This window comes from Haplochromis burtoni, unplaced genomic scaffold (assembly GCF_018398535.1).
Source record: "Haplochromis burtoni strain Fernald_Lab_line unplaced genomic scaffold, NCSU_Asbu1 Contig_204, whole genome shotgun sequence".
Classification (NCBI taxonomy): Eukaryota; Metazoa; Chordata; class Actinopteri; order Cichliformes; family Cichlidae; genus Haplochromis; species Haplochromis burtoni.
This window is the reverse complement of record NW_024582565.1, coordinates 714,543-734,589: the sequence shown is the minus strand read 5'-3', so window position 1 is coordinate 734,589 and position 20,047 is coordinate 714,543. Positions and strand designations below refer to the sequence as shown.

The window sequence follows — 20,047 nt, the reverse complement described above, 5'->3', positions numbered from 1 at the left end:
CTCCCTGTACAATGGCAGAGCCCGAACCAATATCCAATTAAATATCTGCCCAGATGAGCTGATGAGGGGTGCGCACAGGAGATGCCTTTGTAATCTGACAGATTTGAAGCACCTTTGCAACTCAAGTTGTGCCAAATATATTGCCAATTATTGTCAAGTCATGATGTGCCCTACTTTCAGACTCCTACCCAAAAAGAACCCATCCATACAAGCAGTTATTAGCGTGTTGTACATAAATTTGTTGCAGACAGTTGTTCATAAGTGGCGATTCTAGGCTCCAGTTGCCTAGGTAACCTTCTAATGTATTTTTCCAGTCTGTCAAATGTTAATCGACAGTATCCTTTGCTCTCATTGATAGCTGCTTCAGTCAGTCACCTTGACTGAGAAGCTGAGAAAAGTTCAACTCGGGACTCACATGCTCTCACTAGACGTCACTTAATCTCATTGACTTCAGTTGATATCTGGTCAGCACCTTACTGCAAATTGCTTCCTTTGTAGATTAATTTAAATGTGTATATATATATATATATATATATATATATATATATATATATATATACATACATATGAAAAGAGGTTATTATTAGAAAATATTATTATTTCCCCACTATATGATTTCAGTTTGTTTTACAATTGGATCGAATGCCAAGGTTTTGCACCACAAAAACCTGGCATGTAAACATCGACTTTTGGAATCCACTGTATTATTTCACAGTAAAAATAGGTAAAGCATACGCACATTCAATTTTTATTCATGCATACAGTAGTGCTCTCCAACAACCAATCCTTGAATAATAAAATGTCATATAACTACAGCTGTGTCTTACTATACTGCCATTCATTTATTTGTTTATAGACCAAGCCCTACTTCTCAGTGCAGTTTAATAAACACTTAATAATCACTTCATGTTGTACACACGACCTGTGTACAACATGAAGTGCTGTATCACATATGCTGTACACAACATTTGTGGTATAGTGTACCTAACCTCCATCTTGCTATCCACCCACTCACAACAACACACGACCACACACAAATACACACTAACACCTGGCACACCCCCAGGTAGCCTCAGGGCAGTGGTATATTCCAACACCGTTGGCCTTCATGTGTTGTCATAGTAACAACAGTGAGAATTTCTCATTACAGTAGTTTTAGGCAGTCAAAAAACAAACAAACCCCAAAACAAATAACAACAACAAATTGAAATAAATAAATAAAAGTTTTCTGCCTTAACCTGTCAGCCCTGCGCTCCCCTCCAACCCACCAATCCCTGTAATTCCATAACATTGCTACACCTGGTCTCTTTCTCGTATAGTTATGCTTTAACTTTCTCTTTCCACCTGCAGCCTCACTTCATCTCTGATGATCAACAAAAATAAAGCACTTTGACCACTGTGAAGAGTGTGATGAGAGTGTGTTTGTGTGTGACAGGAGAGGAGCGAGTGTGTGGGAGCTGTACTCAGAGTGTATGTCAAGTTCTGTGTCAGTGTTGTGTGGAGGATGTGGAGTCTGTAGCAGTGGGCTTGGGACCATTTGTATGCACCCCATTTTGTGTCTGTTTTTGTGTGCGTGTTACGGTAAAAGTAGTACTCTTTCTCAAACACAGACTAGATGATTCATCCAGAAAATGGGGGTATGTGTGTGTAAGTGTGTTTTTATTCACACATTTAATGGGCGGCAGTGAGCCGGCAGAAACAGAGAGAGTGGACAAAGTGAGGATGAAAGAATACACATGCAGGTTTTGGGCTCTTATGGAGATAAGAAATCCATTTGAATTAACTTTTTCAATCTAACAGATAACTTCAAAGACCAAAGTACATACTACAGAAGATGCAAAAGAAAAGAAAAAATGTAGTTTGGATTGTGAGAGTTATTTTAAGTTGTTCCCTTGATTTTTTTCTTCTTCAAACCAACGTCTAGCAGTCATTAAATTACATCTCAAGGCACTTCTCAACTGCCTTCAATACTGTTATAAATGGCATTGGCAAAAAAAAGGCTGTAGGTGTTCAAAGAAAGTGGAGAGATTTCACATTTCTAATCCTTTTTCCTGGTGGTCTTATGACTACTATAACGAAAAGAAGGCTCTTAAAATATTTCAAACTAAGCATTTGCACACTTTATGCAGCTGTTTTATTTGTGTAACACCTCCAACTGTCTTGGAGGTCCCAGTCTGCTCATGTGGACAACTGCCTGACAGTGGAGACATTGGGATGTGCCTGGTCCTTCAGACTATGGGGGCTGGCTCATGTTTGGGCCCATTTGCCCAGGTTTCTATCTGACATCGACCACTTTTGCACTTGTGTTTTTTGCAAAGATGGTTGATATATATATATTATTACACACTGTATTAATGTATTAATACAGTGTGTTACGTGTCCGTGGACTCCTAGTTGTTTTCAACTAATTTGGGGGCTCGTCTGGGATATCTGAAACTTGTTTGGTTGAAGCTTGTTTAGCTGTGTCATATGGAGTTGCTGACTTAGTTTGTGGTTTCAAATATAACATTCTTCTTAGCACGCTTTTGGAGGCACCTTGACACAAAAATGGCTGCAACGTTTGCATTTTGTGTATATATAAAAGCAAGCAAAAGGTGATGTGATATCACACTACAGTCACCTTTAGCAGTATTAACTTAAAATAATAATTTCCTTTATGACAATTAATCTCTTACATCATTGTGGAGCATTTTTGTCTGCTTTACAACATTGCATTAATTTATAAACAGCAAGCTTAAGGACACTTGGACTTTGACTGGGTAACAGATTGTAACGCCTTGATTCATTTCTTTTTCACTTATTTTGTTGTAGATTTGCTGCTGTATTTGGGGCATTGTTGTTGTTGCATGGACTAAGCTTTAGCTTTCTAGTAATACTTTGGTATACAGAGGAGTTAATGGCCAACAATGGTTCCCCCTTGACCAATGAACCTTCCGATCGTGGGGCAAACGCTCTACCTAATGAGCTATCGCCTCATCTTGTCTGTCCAAATGACATTTTTAGAAGTTTTGTGGTTTATTCAAAAACAACTTGCGACCCTAAGCTGTGTTACCATGTTCTATTTTGAGAGAAGAGGCTTTCTGCAGTAAAGCCTTCCAAACAAGCCATACTTGTTCAGTCTTTTTCCAATTGTACTGTCATGAACTTTAACATTTAACACGTTATCCGAGGTCTGTATAAACTTAGCTGTAGCTCTTGGGCTTTTGCTGTTTCCCTAGAACATTGCATAATCTGACCTTGGAGCGCATTTGCTGGGATGTCCACTCCTGGGAAGATTGTGGCACTGTCTTAACACACAGCTGAATGCTCCAGACCAACAAACTGGAAAAAATATGTGCTTTATAGTGGTGACCGGACGTGCTGATAATCAAGTAATCAGATGCATTTGATTAGCAGCTACCCTCCACCCTATCCTAATTCCCATGGAAACTTTCTTTTTTCACATGACTGTACTCACATGACACCCACTCATGTCAATGTCATATACTGAGGTTATATTTGTGATCATATAATCAAGTTTTACCTTATACCCTGATTCATCTAAGGACTGGTTTTGTTTAAATTGTCTTCTTTCATATGAACACACTGCTTTAATAAGTACAAGGAAAAATCTTATATGTAACGATGTCTTCTATTTTCACGAATGAATGAAGACAAACAGCATATTACATTATTATTTACAGTTCATGGCAACCAACCTTTCCAGTGTCTAATACAATCTTTCTCATGTCCTCTACTTGAGGATTTCTAAGAAACACAGTGATAAATTGGAACTTGGCAATAATAATGGGCAAAAGCCAATTTGGAAAATGAATATCTATTCTGTTAATTACAGTAATTCCCCCAAATAAGCTGAGGGACCACTGAACAGTGAAGTCCAGCTTTTAATCTGAATAAAGTCTCCTATCAGTCATCGTATTCTCCTCTGGCAACAAGTATGAGGACCATTGTGTCCTTTGGGAAATGTATTCCCAGAAAATCATATTATTATTTTTAAACCCTATTTTTCCTTTCCTGACCTTATCTGCACAGGTTAACATACTTATCACATTTAATTTGAGAACATGCAATATTTAGTTATAGAGTTATTTTAAAAAAATCAAATTTTCTTGCATTTCAAAAGACGCAAATTGCCTCGACTCATTCAGAGAAGTGTTAAAATAATAGTGACAAAGATGTGAAAGAAACAGAGTGAAAGAAATGTTCGAAGGAGGAAAGAACACCTGTGAAGTGAAGCAAATAGAGGATCAGTCGGCAGCTTAAACATTGACAGATGGATGGTAGATAGAAATAAATACATGGCCTCAGGGAAGGGGAGATGGACAGTGAGAAAAAAGATAGAAGGAGAAACACAAAAAAGAGAGATAGCACAAGAGAGGAGGAAAGTGGTAAAGAAAAAAAAATGAAAGACCGACAGAGGAAAAAAATGAGAGTGGGAGGACATGGCACACTGAAAGGTAGGACCTTCATTATGCAATGAGGACAGACAAGGGAATAACACGCATAGAAACACACACACACACACACACATAAAAAAACACACACACACAAACCACTAACATGCTCTTGTTTGCACGCCTACACACCCAAAACACACAGAAGCACAGATGCAGGCTAATTCAGAGAGGATTGCCCAAATTACACAAATGGGAGAATTTCTCTTGCAAATGACAGCATGCGCTCTAATCTGCTGACCTTTGAACGAGGGGAGGACAGCACTACTGGGAGAGCAGAGAGAGGGGACGGAGAGGAAATGTACTGACCATGATGCCCGTGAGCAGACAGACTCCTTTGCCACAGTAAGTATGAGGAACCATGTCTCCATAGCCAATAGACAAGAAAGTAATAGAGATAAGCCACATGGCTCCCAGGAAGTTACTGGTCACATCCTGGGCATCATGATACCTAAAAAAAACCAAAACATGTTTATTGTTAGAGGATAAAGTCAGTCAATAGTAAAACATCTAAATAATAATAATGAATAAAAACAAACAAACAATAACTGTCCCACTGGTCCTGTCTGCGAATGTGGGCGTCTAACCGAAAAAAATGTTTCCAGCAATTTTGTCTGACGCATAACACATGACTGCATCTTTTGCCTCCATCGTTCTTGCCCTACGCGCAACACTGTTACCATAGCAACCAAACCTGGTGCAGATCTGAAACAAAGTTTTTCTTTCAATAAACTATTCAGCAGAAATATAATAAGATGTAACCTTGCTTGCTAGCAACAGATATATTTGCTCTGAAGTCTCTCTATTCTCTAAGACTGAAAAGTCACATCCTTGGACGCCGTTCGAAGCCATTTAGTTTTTTTTTCTTTTTTTTCTTCTTCATTAATTTGATTTGGAAAGAAGCAAAATGCCAGTTTCTGCCAGTTGGATACGGACCAACCGAGGACTCCCCAGCAGCCGGGCAGTGATGCATTTAATCAAGCCTATTAACCAGCTGACATTTTCCTACATTTCCTTGATTTATCTCCAAAAACATTTGAATACATCTCCTTTTGCTTTGCACTTGATGGCACATTACAAGCATTAAATAATCTGTAAAATTTTATTATCAATCTCTTAAATGTAACCGAACAACTGGATTTAGGGCTCTTTAATAACAACAGAGAAACAGATATGTTTGTAAGCAGTTTCATTTCTGAGCGTCTGTCTGCTGGATGCAAGAGCGGTCGATAAATCACCAGTCTGTACTGCCATGTGTTTGCTGCTGTATTGAGTATGATATGGATTTCTCTTAATGTTTTTTTCATGTCATATATATATATAATATATATATATATATATATATATATATATATATACGGCATGAAAAACACATTTGGGAGATGTGAAATAGGAAAGAATGAAAATAAAGCTGTAACACATTGTACTGAGCTGCTATAAGCATACTTTTAGGTGTTAATTAATATCTTTGTTAACAACTATACATGTGTAAAACATCTGCAACTGGTGTATTAAATTACAGGAACTGTTTGACTTGCTTATCTAATCATAAAAACCAGTAAAAAACAAAACCCCAGCTCTGTCCACTTTTCAGAGTCATTGCATCTGTAAAACCACAATTTTGTGTACATTTTTACATTAAATCAAAAAAATGCGATATAACATGTCAGTTGGTGATCTACCAGCCGCATCTATGGTTTTAAATCAAAAAGAAAGACTTAAAAGCGACATCAGTCACATCTCTGTTATAATAAAAGTCAGTAAGCTTATTCAACGTGATATTTCCAAGGTCAGGACATTTGAGCTCAGAATGTCTTCGGGAATTTTAATACACATTTTTGATGTGGGTGCTTAAACATACCTGTGGGTTAGTTATTCTCGTGTAAATCTATGAATCTCTATGAGGATTTGGCACCGTGTTTGCTCATGTAATGTTTCATTACACTGTGGTGAGGAGAGCTATATTGTACTGTTATTGCTATCTCTTTTTTACTCTTGACAAATGATCAACTATTAAGTCCTTAATTAGGTCCTTAGTGTCTGACAAACTATGTTCGAGTGTCCCGTAACAATATCAGATTGTTTATTGCTTAGAAATGCCTTATTGGAGGGTCATTAATGTTAATGAATGTTTTCTTCAGACACTATTATATTGATTTTTTATTTTTATTTTTAGTCTGACAAGCAGACAAATGAAGTAACAAATCCATTGCCTGAACAACTGCTGAGAAAGCCTCATAAACTGAAGTCTAAAGAGGGATTATGTTGCACAGACGTCTCAGATTATAGATTCTGCCAGTTGAATTTAATTTCTGAGTTGAATTCCTCATCTGATCACAGTCCAACACTCACACTCATGTACGCTCATGTACACGCAATAAACACCAAATCACAATCGCAAACGGACCAGCTTTAGTGCTAACCTCTCACACACTCGTACGGTCCAGGCAGCAATGATCCACAGAGAGATGCTGAAGACCAGCAGCACCGTCCCAGGGCAGATCGTCATAAGGGTTTTCATTACAAACCGCGTGTTAAAATGGACCTAAAAGACATTTAGAGACACACACATACACACATTGCTTCACTTTTTTTCCCCAGGAGTTAATCTTGTGCTGCTCTGAATCCTTATCCTGCACACTGTTTCCCAAGCGGACTTGATGTTTTACTAATTAGTCCTCTGAGTAGCTTTTGATAGCAGCAGCACTCAGAGAATCTCCACTATAATTGGAGTCGAGATCAGGGCTTGCCCTCTGACTCGGGTCAGGTTATACGGTGTCTTTGAGTAACTGGCCTGTGTCAGTGTACTTTTTTATCTCTGGCTCATTCATCAATAAGAGGCAGACAATCAACTTCTGGCAGATGGATCATTTGATGCTTGAGCCCTGGAAGGCTAAAGCAGCTGATAAATGAGTTGTCATTTACAGCTGCACTTCAGTGGCAGCTTCACCTTCCCTCCACGTCGATGCTGCCTGAGGGTCAGAAGAGAGCCGTCACCGATACACGCACCACCTGCTAAATTACTCGTCTAAAAAAATCTCCTCTATATCTCTCCCGCTGCACTTGCTCTCCTCCACCTAGTTTGCACGTTTGCAACATGCAACATCTCTACTTCCTGATCTTACAGCAATGTTTGTCGTATAAAGTCATTACAAATCTGGCATCAGCCATTTGTTGCACGACTTCAACATATTTCTGCACTCATACTGCAATTTCATTCTAGTTCTTTCTCTTCATGGCCCATTTGAGCTGTATGCAATAACTTGTTTCCATTTCACACTCTCATCTCATATTGTATTATGAAAGATCCACCACAGCTTAGATCTAAGTCTCTAAGCACAGTGACAACAAAAGGACAGGAAGGGGATTTGAAGCGGTAGATGAAAAGAAACAGCTGGACTAGAAGGACAGAAGGGGCAGGAAGAACTTCAGATAGTTAGAGCGAAAGAGGCCAAGGATAAAAGGCACAACATAGACACAGGCTTAATTCAGAGGAGAGAACTCTTGACCTTAATACCTTTACAACTCCATCACCTGTTTCCAGCAAAACCTTTCACATCCACACTTTTAAAGGCATACCGCTCAGAGAAACATCTACAAGATTAAAACTCTCCTGACCTTATTGAGGGCACCTATACTCCTGGAGGAAGCGTCGGTGAACAGTTTGCTGTGCAGAAGCATGACTCTGGCAATGAGGTAGAGGCGCAGGAACATGGGCACGCTCAGCACCATGTCCAGGTCAGCCTCGGCCTGCGAAGGCGCGTACGAGAAGGCCAGCCGTGCTCGCCACTGAAACTTAAAGTCCCCAGGCACCGGATGCACAGCAGAAACAAGCAGCTCCAGAGCGATTAGCAGAACCCTCTCCATCGTCATGGCGATTCGCCAGTCGTCTGCTCCGTTGTCGATGACAAACAGCTGCGGGGACAGGAAGGACATGTGGATAGTCAGTTGGGGAGGGAAAGGAGTTACGCTTCTTTTAATGTGTCGCTGAGAAAACTTTTCATCGTGATGCTCGGTTGGCACGGTCCTTTTCTCATCAGTACAGCTGACTAATCTGATGATTAAAGAACGCACCTGCAATTCAGAATAAATGTGTTCCCTGAGATGGAAAACACCATCCATTTAATCAGTAATCTATTCAGTCCCCACACAGTGCTTTGGCTCATTTTCATATAACCTGAAACTCTTCTCTTGCTAAAATTAAACCAAAGATGCTGATTCATCTGGAGCAGTGGCTCTTAAGCTAAACAGGTTTCTAATGATCAGAGAGACAATATTTAAAAAACAAGGGCAGTATGCTGTGATTTCAGCCGGTCTCATGGGCACATGCCAGCGATGACTCTGAAACCGGTGGGACACTGAGCCACTGCAGATGGGGCTCGGACGACCAGGGGAAAAATATGGAGCGAAGCTAAGTTGAATGAATGTGATTTATTTGTTTATTTTTTGCAGGGAAAATAAATAAACAAGAGTCTGCAGATGGTACGGAGCGGACTTTTTTCATTAAAATTAAACTTGGATCCTTTTTTTTATTGTTAACTATTGGTAAAAAAAAATTAGAAAAATTGTGTTGTAGGGTGTGAACATTTTTCAGCTGTGTAAGTGGGCCAGAAAGTTTAAGTTTAATAAAGAAGGCCACTTTAATTGCGGTTTTCCCTCCTCGTATGTTGACGTTCGGGTTTGTAATTGCTGTGGTTACACTTGATATTGTCACCAAAGCCATCGTTATAAGGAAGTGGTAAGAGCAGGTTTCATTACGGGGGCCGTCCTCCAGACGGTGCTGACAAGAGCTAGGGGTTAGGGAGGAGGAGGAGGTGGGGTTGATGAGAGGAGAAGGCGGAGGAGGAAAGAGATGGATGAAGTGCAGAGGAAATGAAGAGATAAAGATAGGAATGAGGAAATATCAGGTCAGAAAGGGCACTGCAAAAAATCTCTTTGTTCTTTAGACACTTTTGACTTATTTGAGGATTATTTTTGTTAACGCAAAATAATTTTTTTTTTTTAAGAAAGCACCATTTTTGAAGCTCTGCATTTGGGATAAGTTGGAATTTTGCAGTGCACTGGCATACATTTTTCACCTCTCAAAACAAAATGCTAGGACTCAATTGTAAAATTTGTAAAGAGATTACTGCTGGGGGGAGAAAAGGTTAAGGAGCGAGAGAGAACCAGAAAGCAGAGACTAAAGAGAAAGGTCGGGGCATGGGGAGAGAAATGAGGAACTCCCCCGCTGGAAGTCAGCTGAGTTTACCAATTGATGTACTGCCTGGAGAAACAGCCAGTGCTAACAATTGCTCTTTACCACATGATTCATCTCAAGGGCTTTTAGCCCACACCAACATTTATTTAGGAAAACAAAACAAATACAACAAGAGGTCAAATGAAAGAGCAAGCGGCCATGACAGCTGTATGTGTGTCACAGCCACCTGGTCACTGTCGTGATGAAGCCGAACTGAAGCTTTCTCAACCACCTACATGCATGCACCTCCACATTAATCATCACCTTCGTCTAGCGCGGTCGGTTGCATGTTGTTCTACTTCTATTACATGTATGCACACATGCTAACTACATGTGTACAGATACACACATATGTAGCCTGCGCACACACCTGAGCCATTTTTCAAGCTATCATTTGAACCAAGGGTCAAACACTGGCTGTACTCTTTAATGGTCTCACACAGCCTATGTGTGCGTGCGCGTATTTGCATGTGCGTGTGTGTGTGTGTGTGTGTGTGTGCGTGCACTGTACTTGTGTGTATCTGTGTATGCCTGGGCGAGTTGGTGAGAGAGTGTGCAGACCCAGCCTCGTCATGGTGACTGTTGCCAAGGCGACAACATCAAAGAGCAGCCAAGCTTAATTAGGATCCCCAGTGTGTGAGAGAGGGAGAGGGAGAGAGAGAGAGAGAGAGAGCCAAAAAGATGGAAGGGAGAGACGCGGCAAGAAGACGGAAAAAGGAGACACAAGAAAAGAGACTGAGGTGTGTACGACAGCGAGTGAAGAGGTACAGAGACGAAAGCACAGACAGGTTGTCTAGCACCCACCTTCCCCGCAATGGTTTTGTGTGTGAGTGACTCCTCAGATTTAGTTGACAAAAATCTGTTCACAGTGTCACATTATTGGGACTCACCAGCCATTTAGAGCAATAGACTTAATGTTTATGGCTCATGTTTGGGAGTTGTGTAATTATAGTTGTGTTTAAGTTTAGAATAAGTATCCGGTGTAAGTCATGAACTCCTGTGTGATAAAAACAGGTTTTCCGTGTTCACATGAGTGTTATCCATGCAGTAAAATGTATGTATATTCATTCATACTCACACGTTTTGCCCACAAGCCACCTGTCATTCATTCTTTTCTCCCTCTGTATGAATTTGTGTTTCTTGGCGTCTTTCTGCCTCCATTTTTCTTTCACCATCCCTCACTCCTGTTCCCTTTCTCGCTGAATGACATTTCTCCAAATCAAAACGGAGGTGATCCAGTTTCTTGCCACAGGAGGAAATGAGCACCTCTCCCTTCCTCTCTTTCTCCTCCCCCCCCCCTCCTCGCCTTCCCCTTCTGCCCTGTCCTCCCGCACACTGCTGCTGCTGCTGTCGGTCTTTTCCTGGCTAAATCGCCATGAGGAAGGGATAAATAATTAAATTCCATTAGGAAAGTAATCTGTCAATTGGAATGAGTGAGTGCCACTGCCCCCACATGACCAAGACAGAGGGAAAGGATGAGGGAAGAGAGTGTGGGAAAAGTGTATGCATGTGTGCACAGCCATCAGGAGACAAAAAAGACAGGAAGAGAGTGAAAAAAAACCATAAAGCGCCTGGTAACAATGATGAGGATGAAGAGAAAATAGATAAATTTAAAGTCTGTGCCATTACAGGCTGAGGGCAAGGGGCAAAGAATATAATGGAAAGCAGACAGGACAGAAGGAGGTTAAAGGAAGAGGAAAAAAATAAGCCTGACAGCAAAAGACAACGGGGATAAAAAGGAAAAGGAGAAATGTGCAAAAATGACAGCACCAAAGACAGACTGAGATTTCTCCACAGGTGAAGGTGTGAGGTCTGACAGGACACTCTCCACCTAAAGCACTCCCTGCTCCAGCTGCTACGTCTGTAGCCCGCTGGTCAGTTTGTGACCTCTCCATCTTTTCTTCTCAGCCATCCAACCATGCCTCAACCATTTCTTGCTCCCCCCAGGCCATCGTACCTCTCTAATCGGGTTAAGTCCCCGATTGCAGATGTCTCTCATCACGGAACCAGATGCAGCACTGGTCAGACCCTACGAAGCGCGCAAGCAAGGACAATTTTGCACACTCGCATGCACACAAGCACGCATACGCGTGCACATGCACACATCCAGACGATCCTATAAAGTGCAGCAAAGACTGAAAAAAGAGACAGTTGCATGCAAATCAGCCTCAAGTCTCCATTTCCCATGGGAGTGAAAAAAGACTAAACCCCAGTCTGGGGCAGAGACAGTCCTAATCACTGAAGGAGATGATGATAGAGCGTACACTAAAAAGCATGCACACATACTCTTACACACAGTCACAGCTCTGGGGGGATGTCTAGGTCCTACAGCATGGAAATCCCTAGAACAGGCAGAAAATAGATTCACACACCCTGATATACGTGAATATTCAGAGAGGATAACACACTTTCCCTGACTGTGATTGCAGCTCTGAGGGAACACCCCTGTGGCTGTTTCTATGAAAGAGGAAACGAAGGGGAGAGGGTTCACCAAAGTGAAAAGGAAGTGTTGGAAAGTGCGAGAGATGAGGAAAGGTATGTGTGCATGTGTGATGCTGCCTCGTTTGCCACCAGTCTAAAAACAGTAAGTGGGAGAGAGTGAGGAGAGGTTTCCAGCAGCGTTGTCTGGAGACCAGGAATTTCCTCAGCGCGAATACACGAAAGACAAACTGAGATGTGAGCAATGGCCAGAGGCTTCAAATCCCATGTGATAAATTAACAATTCCTAGAAGTAAATGGTCAAAATGCTTCCTGTGTGTTACGAGTCTAAAGTGGATGCTGTAGTTTACCTCTTGGTTGTAGTTTCAAGGGCAGATGTACATTGTGCCAAAACTGAGAGCAAGACATCATAAAATAACCGTCCCACTATTAGACATCTTATGGCTGCACTTCACTTTAAATAACAGGACACAGCCTTTTTGGAGGGCTGCTGCTCACTTTATTACCCTAATGCCATCCTGCCTGCATTTGAGTAGTTGTGAGTGCCAAGCTTGTGTCTTCTTGATCAATGGACTGCTTCTAAAATTCTCCAAAAGTAACTGAATAGTACAGCTCTGTAATGCTTAAAGTGCACTAATGGACTGGAGAAACATCCCTTTCTCACACACTCTCTTAGCGTTTCTATTTGATTAATTTCAACAACAATTCAATTTTTGCCTTTCACGTCTGGATTTCTTTCAAGTTCATGAGCTAAAATTAATGCTTTCATTTTAGAGAAGTGTCTTACTTGTTGCTGGGTATGTAAAATGATGCATGTGCGTGTGTGTGCGTGTGTGTGTGTGTGTGTATGTGTGTGTGTGTGTGTGTGTGTGCGTGTGTGAAGAACAGAGGCGACTCGTGAGTTATCAGAGTGAATCACATAACAGAACTTCAAATACATGGAAGTCTCTGGACGCCACATCAAACACAGCTGAGATAAGGTGAAACTTTCTGGAATATTCTTTTTCTAAGCAAACATTTAGCCTTTGAAATCATCTATCATTATCTTTCGAATCAGCCAAAGGATGCTTGCAAACTTTGGTTTTAAAAATTCATCACTGGCTAGACTAATGCTACTGTACATAAATCTCCAGTAATGCTCCATTATTTCTATCCATACTCATGCATCTATTAAATTTAAACTAAAGGTGTGTGGTGATGCTGACGCTCAATAACCACAACACTGGGATAAAAATCTTCTATAGTTTGTTTACTGACTTTATCTGGTTACAGTTAAACAAAAGCAAGTTCAACCTCAATCATCAAAAATAGAAATCATTCACTAAAGAAACGTATTGTCAAGGATGACAAATTAACTATGGTGAGATTATTGGACAGTGTTGATTTTCATGCTGAAGGCCGAAGAGGCCGAACCCTGGTTGTTTTGCGTTTTAGATACACTTCACTCTTCAGTAATCAGACAGGTGTTTCAGACAGCAAGCACAATAAACGGAGCTTTCTGTTATGCGTGCAAGAAAATGACTGAATGATTCTTCTTTTGGCTGCTTCCTGTGGGTGTCACCACAGCAGATCATCTGCCTCCATCTCACCTATTCCAAGCATCCTCCTCTGTCACACCAACCCCTTTTCACCTCCTCTGAGAGTTTCCTCTTTTCCTCCTGCCTCGCAGCTCCATCTTTAACACCCTTTGTCCAATACATCCACGATCCTTCCTGTCCATGTCCAAACCAGCTCAGCCTTTTGTCTCCAAGCTCCAGCCTGAGCTGTCCCTCTGATATGCTCTTTTCTAATCCTGTACTCACAGGATAATAACGGACATGATAATGCACATTATCTGTGCACTATCCTGTCAAATATTACTTCCAGCACATGACTGCACAATGTTGATTGTTATTATAAAATAATGACAACACCAGCACCTAGATTGATTCTCTCTAACCCCCACTTCTAAGTTCTGCAACGACCACTGGTCACAAAATCAAGTTGGAAAATAACAGCAACTGCCAAAAAGCAGATGTTAGAACAACTGGAGAAACTCTGGAAACTCTACGAAGGCAAAAGGGAAGAAGGGACCTACGTGAACTGATAAAGAAAGAGAAGATGGAGAGTGACAGAACTGGAAAGTAAAAGTTTTCCTTTGATGGGCATTCGCTCAGTGGAGAAATGGTCAAAATGCTCTGGTAATTGAGTTGGTTCAAATAGTGACATTCATTTGGGAATATTTCTCCTCGATCAGTAGGTAACAAAATCTTTCTACTCATTAGCCAAATAGAGCAGGTGTTTTAAAACAGAATGTGGACCTTTAAGCAAGCGCAAGAGGCAGGGGTGCACAGGAAGGTGTCGACTGCCACTTAAAATTCTCCTTGAAGCCCAGGAATTAATTTGAATACTACCCAATTTTGCTGAATTTATCATTCATCCTTATGCCTGCTTACTTTTTAACAATATCAAGTTCCCAAACATAAACTGTGAACTCGGAAGCAACTTGGAACTTTTGACAACACACAGCCTTCAGAAACTGGCGACTAATACGAGTCAATATACGAGTCGATATTATGAACAGTGTCGGCTGTAAGAAGTCACCATAATACCTTTGCATTTTTCAGTAATGCAGTAATTTAACGAGTTACCGTACTAAATTCAGTAAACACATTCAAGTCACAATTATGTTGTTACTTTTGTTATAAAAGATCTTCAGTTATCTGCGTGACGGGTGGATATATGAACCCTGCCCCCCATTACTTTTAGTTTTATTGCAAGTAAAGACAAGTGCGCGATGGTAAAGTGCAAACTGGACAGAAACAACACCGCTTTGGCTCTTTGCAAACATCTGCACGGGCAGCATGCTGACATAAAGTGGTGAAGAACCATGTTAAATCTGAGTGTATACTGACCCCAAGCCCAGCAGCCAGAGCTTGATCTTCAATGGGTAACAAAGGCAGTGATGAGCTGTCAGATTGCAGCTTTGTAGACCTCATTTCTATCTATTCGTGCTTCTAAAGTAGAATCACAGTGCAAATCATATTCAGTCTTTTTGGGTTGGTTTTCAACTGCTTTGTGTTCAGATGGATGCACTTAAAGACAGACCGTGTGTCCTGATTAGGATTGGGATTCCTGTGGTGGTTGTGTGAAAATGCATTTGAATTCCTGTTAAAGAGTAATGAGGAAGTAATGTAACAAATTGACTAACAATTTACTTTCTCTGGTGAGGGATTAAGTCATGTACTGCATTCATTTTTATAACAGTAAAAAGTAATGTGTAATACATCACTTTTCTTGGAGTAATGACAGCAACACTGGTTATGATAGCACATGCTTGTGTAGCCACTGACTGGGATCACATCAATTCAGGCAAATAAACAGACCTCACACAGATTCATTTGGAACCAAAATGACAGAAATACAACAACATATATGATTGTTTATTTGAACTAAACAATCTTATATGTTCCTCCTCCCCGTAATTGAAGCACACATGTACAGTAAGTGTTGCTCAAAATACAAAAAGAAAAGTATGCACACATTTGACTTTTGACCAGATTTAGGCATCACGATGTAGGTTCAAATGGAGAAAAACATTTCCAGTGTGGTAACTTGCAGAGTACCCAGCACACATTTAACATGCACTTTTCCCTCATCCACTGAAGGTCACTTAACATTAAAATGTAACTATAGGCCATAACACAATTTGCAAAAATGACCTGTGGACAGTTTCATGCTTTTCTGACACATGCAGGAGAAGCTAAATCTGTGCACTAACCCTCTAAAGAAGTCTTAAAACTACTACAAAGACAAAAAAGACCCCAAAAAGGAAAACAAACAACAAAAAACACGCATCACAGCTGTTAATGCAATACTACCCAGCAGGCATCTGAACTGGAACTGGAAGGAATAAACTGCTCCATTAGAAGCTCAAAGTATTTGTTCCAGACGGCTCTCTGGTAAAATGTCATCACTTCTTCAACAAGCCCCATGCAGCAGGGTCTGATGGCCACTTGCAGTCCATTCTTGTGCTCTGATGCAAATCATACAGTGGAGTTGGAAATATCAGGCAAGAGGTACCGATGAGCACCTGAAAGAGCACTTGAGAAGTGTAGATTTTTGCAGAGATATTATCAGAACAAGAAGAGACTTTATTATTCCTCACTGAGGAAAATAAGGAGAAAACTGTACAGATTTGCATGTTTTTCGAGGATCATATCAACATTTCAGCAATTTGTAGGTTTTTGTGACATAAGGACTCAGATTAATGCAGCATCGTGGATGAAAAAAATATAGGGTAAAAACACAGCCTTATTTATCCCGTATTATTTTATCAATGAAGGCAGTTTCTTCCATAAGTCTATAATTAGTAAAAGCTTAATATAATTTACTAATGTTAAAGATTAAACCAGCATCTGTCAGGAATTTTAAATAAATAAAACAGAATCTAGACATTCAAATACAGTTCGCACGCTCTAATACTGAAGGTCTCAAACCCATCTGTGCTGCAAAAACAATTCACGAATTAGCTTTAGAAATCTTCTAAAATTAATAATTCAAAGAAGACTAAGATGCTTCTTTGTTTATTTTTAAAGGTTTAAAAGGGGATTTCTGAGGTGCACAAGCTCAATAAAGTGTGTAATAACAACCGAGAAAACATAAGACAGAAGGTTTTTGTGAAAACTAGCAGCAATCTGGGAAATAATTCTGGAACGTTATTGGAACATTTGGGTATTTTAGCAGTTTGGTGAACAGGCCAATTTGTACTCCAATGACTGCATCTAAACATACAGTGAAGTAATGAAAAATCAAAGTTACAACAGGAGCATCTTGTGAAAGTTTGTATTTGTCTTTTTTGGAGGGGGACGGTATTGTAGCATTCCAGTTTGCTGAATTAAAAATAAAAGAAGCAAACCCAGGAATGTCAGCGGGGCTCAGCTGACAGAGCACAAAATGTTCTGACAAATCAAACATTTCTCATGTCAGCTCCTTGTCTCTTTTCACTGTCACTTTTCACTGTGAAGCCAAAAGTGACAACACGCACACACACAAACACTTCTGCTTCACTTAACACTGAATCTTGAACCCCTACTTACTCCTATTTTATTTCTGCCGGCACCCAGATGCCAACCAGTGCTCCAGCTGAACGAAACACTGAAATAACGAATCAATTAGCTAAGCAGGCAACTTAAGTCATTCAGTCTTCTTCTTCCTGTTACTCCCTTTAAGGGCCGACACAGCAGCTCATCTGACTCCTTCTCCATCTCCATCCCTACATTCTCTGTCACACCACCCTCTGTGTGCCCTCCCTCACTACATCCATAAACCTCCTCTGTTGTCTTCATCTTTTCCTCCTGCCTGAAAACTCCATCTTCAGCATTCTTTTTCCAGTATATCCACTGCCCCTCCTCTACACGTGTCCATCTCAGCCTCGGCTCTCTAACTATCCCATCAAACTCGACCTGAGCACTGACATACCCATTTCTAATCTTGTCCGTTCTGGTTACTCCCAGTGTAAATCTGAGCCTCCTGAGTTACTGTTACTCATTTCCCCCCAGTTTCAATATACATTCATGCAAAAAAGAAAGTTTTCGCAGGATTCTGTGCAGCGCTGTGAAAACTGAGCGCACCTCATAAATCAGTAGCTTGTAGAACCACCTTTAGCAAAATAACTTGATGTAATCATTTTCTGTATGACTCTATCGGTCTCTCACATTGTTGTGGAGGAGTTTTGGCCCACTCTTCTTTACAATATTGCTTCAGTTCATTGAAGTTTGGAGGCATTTGTTTATGCGCAGCACTTTTAAGGTCACGCCGCAGCATTTCGGTTGGGTTAAGGCCTGAACTTTGGCTGGACCACTGCAGCAGCAGGACTGCATATGGCCTTTTTTTTTTCCACGTAGCTGTAATTTTCTGACTGTAACTTTGAGTTTGTTGTGATAATAAACTCCTCTTTTTGTTGTTGGAGAGAATTAACCAATCTCAATGAACAGATCATTTTTTCAAACAAATCACTAACAGATTTTAGTGAAATTACCAATTTTTGGAAGCAAATGTCACATGATTAGAATTACAGTATGCAGTGGTTGCAACCATAGAGTATGCCCATGATTAAGTAATAAGACTTTGGCGAAGGTTTTCTGAGGTTTAAAGCAATGTACAAGCAAAAAAAACAAAAAAAGACAAATTGGTAGCGCTTTTATTTATTGTCTAACTATTAGCCCTATTAAGGTATAAGCAAGTGCTTATTTCATCATTTATTTAGCATCAGTCCTCCGTAGTATTTACAGTTATATTATTACTAGCAGTTATAGGTGTACAGGGTGCAACAGTAAAAGATGGATAAACATATCAAAAGTTACTAATAATAATACTAAGGAGGAGTAATGATATGAGGTGCTTGCTAATAGCTTACTAATGCTTAATAGTGTGACATTATAAAGTGCTACCGACAAATGATTATGGTCTAAAATTATATATACAGTCGTCACAATCAGTTTGAGCTCCGCAGAGCTGTATTTCGAAGTAGAGGATATTTATAACAAAAATCACCACTTAATCAAAACAGACTCAAGTACTGAGGTGATCCTGGTCTCTATTAAACCACCCATTATATTTGGCTGACAATGTGGCCTTGCTTCATTTTATTAATTATCACTTTTCGCCAACAAGATTATTACTGTCAGAGCTCTTTTTTTCCCCTTTGATGGCTGCGAATAAGGGGAAATATTTGTAATCTGTGATGATTACCGATGAGCTGCACTGCAGTCAAGATGGATTGTTTTTCCTTGTTTCATGCTGAGCACAATTACTTTGGGCTGTCCCCTGACAGATTAGACAAGACAGAAAGAGGAGGAAGACGAGAGAAACTTCCAAAAGAGGAAGGCAGGGAGGAAAGATGCAGCGAAACACACTGTGAAAAGGGGGCAAGATAAAAGAAGAAGATAAATGTGGATGAGTGTTAAAGTACAGCAGGAGAAGGGTGAATAGGTGAGAAGCTGAATGCTGTGTAACAAGGGAGGAGAGCTGTCTGGGAGAAGGAGGATATGTAACTTAACAACAAAATTGGATTGAGGCTCAGTAGAGAAGGAGGGAGATAGATCTAATGTGATAATGACGGAAAAGCAGGAGGAGAGAGAAGGAAGAAAGAAAGGCAAAGAGAAACATCTTAATGGTGGTAAACAGAAATGCAGAATAAAGACTTACACAGGAACAAATGAACAGAGAGCAGTAAAAGAAAGTGAGGGGGATGAATGTGGAATAATAACCACCAGTTAAACCCAAAACAGTTTCCTGCTCTCAAGTGACTCTGCAGCTACTCTGAACCACATATACACTGATCAGCCATAACAGTAAACCACTGATGAATGACACTTATCACTTTGTTATGTTCCTTGGATGGTGGCATTCATCTGGATGTTACTTTGAAGTGTACCTAAACATTAGCACAAGCGCACACTCAGTGGTTTCTAAATACACCTCACCACACCCCAAAAATTACTAAAGAAGAGCCCGGGGTGTTGTCCAGTAGCTCCAGGCTGGGAGATGAGCAGGACCAAGCCCGATCAATGAATGCCCCACCCTGCAACCCACAGGACCCAAAGGATGTGCTGCCAACATCCCAGTGCCAGATATCACAGTACACCCTGAGTGGTCCTGTGCCAGTCCTCTGATGGGCTGCAGCTGTTTTGGCAGTTTTAATGTTGCTGGTTATTGTGTGCATGAATGAGTCTGTGTGTGTGTGTGCGTGTGTACGTGTGTACGTGTGTGTACTTGTAATATCCTGTTACATGCTGGACAAAATGCACCGGCAGAGTGTGTCATAATCTGAAAATGAGATCTTTATTGAACAATACCTTTCATTTTGCACAGCATTACTTCTCGTGTGTGTGTGTGTGCGTGTGTGTGTGTGTGTGTGTGTGTGTGTGTGTGTGTG

General features: G+C 40.6%; 1 protein-coding gene across 1 annotated transcript in view; it reads right to left on the bottom strand.

Annotated features, from left to right (window-relative positions):
- kcnn3 (potassium intermediate/small conductance calcium-activated channel, subfamily N, member 3) overlaps nt 1–20,047 on the bottom strand; it is a 60,095-nt gene that overhangs the window by 19,310 nt on the left and 20,738 nt on the right. The window contains 3 exon segments of the mRNA XM_014338025.2: nt 4,764–4,905; nt 6,878–6,999; nt 8,073–8,369. Coding sequence (XP_014193511.1) covers nt 4,764–4,905; nt 6,878–6,999; nt 8,073–8,369 — 561 coding nt within the window.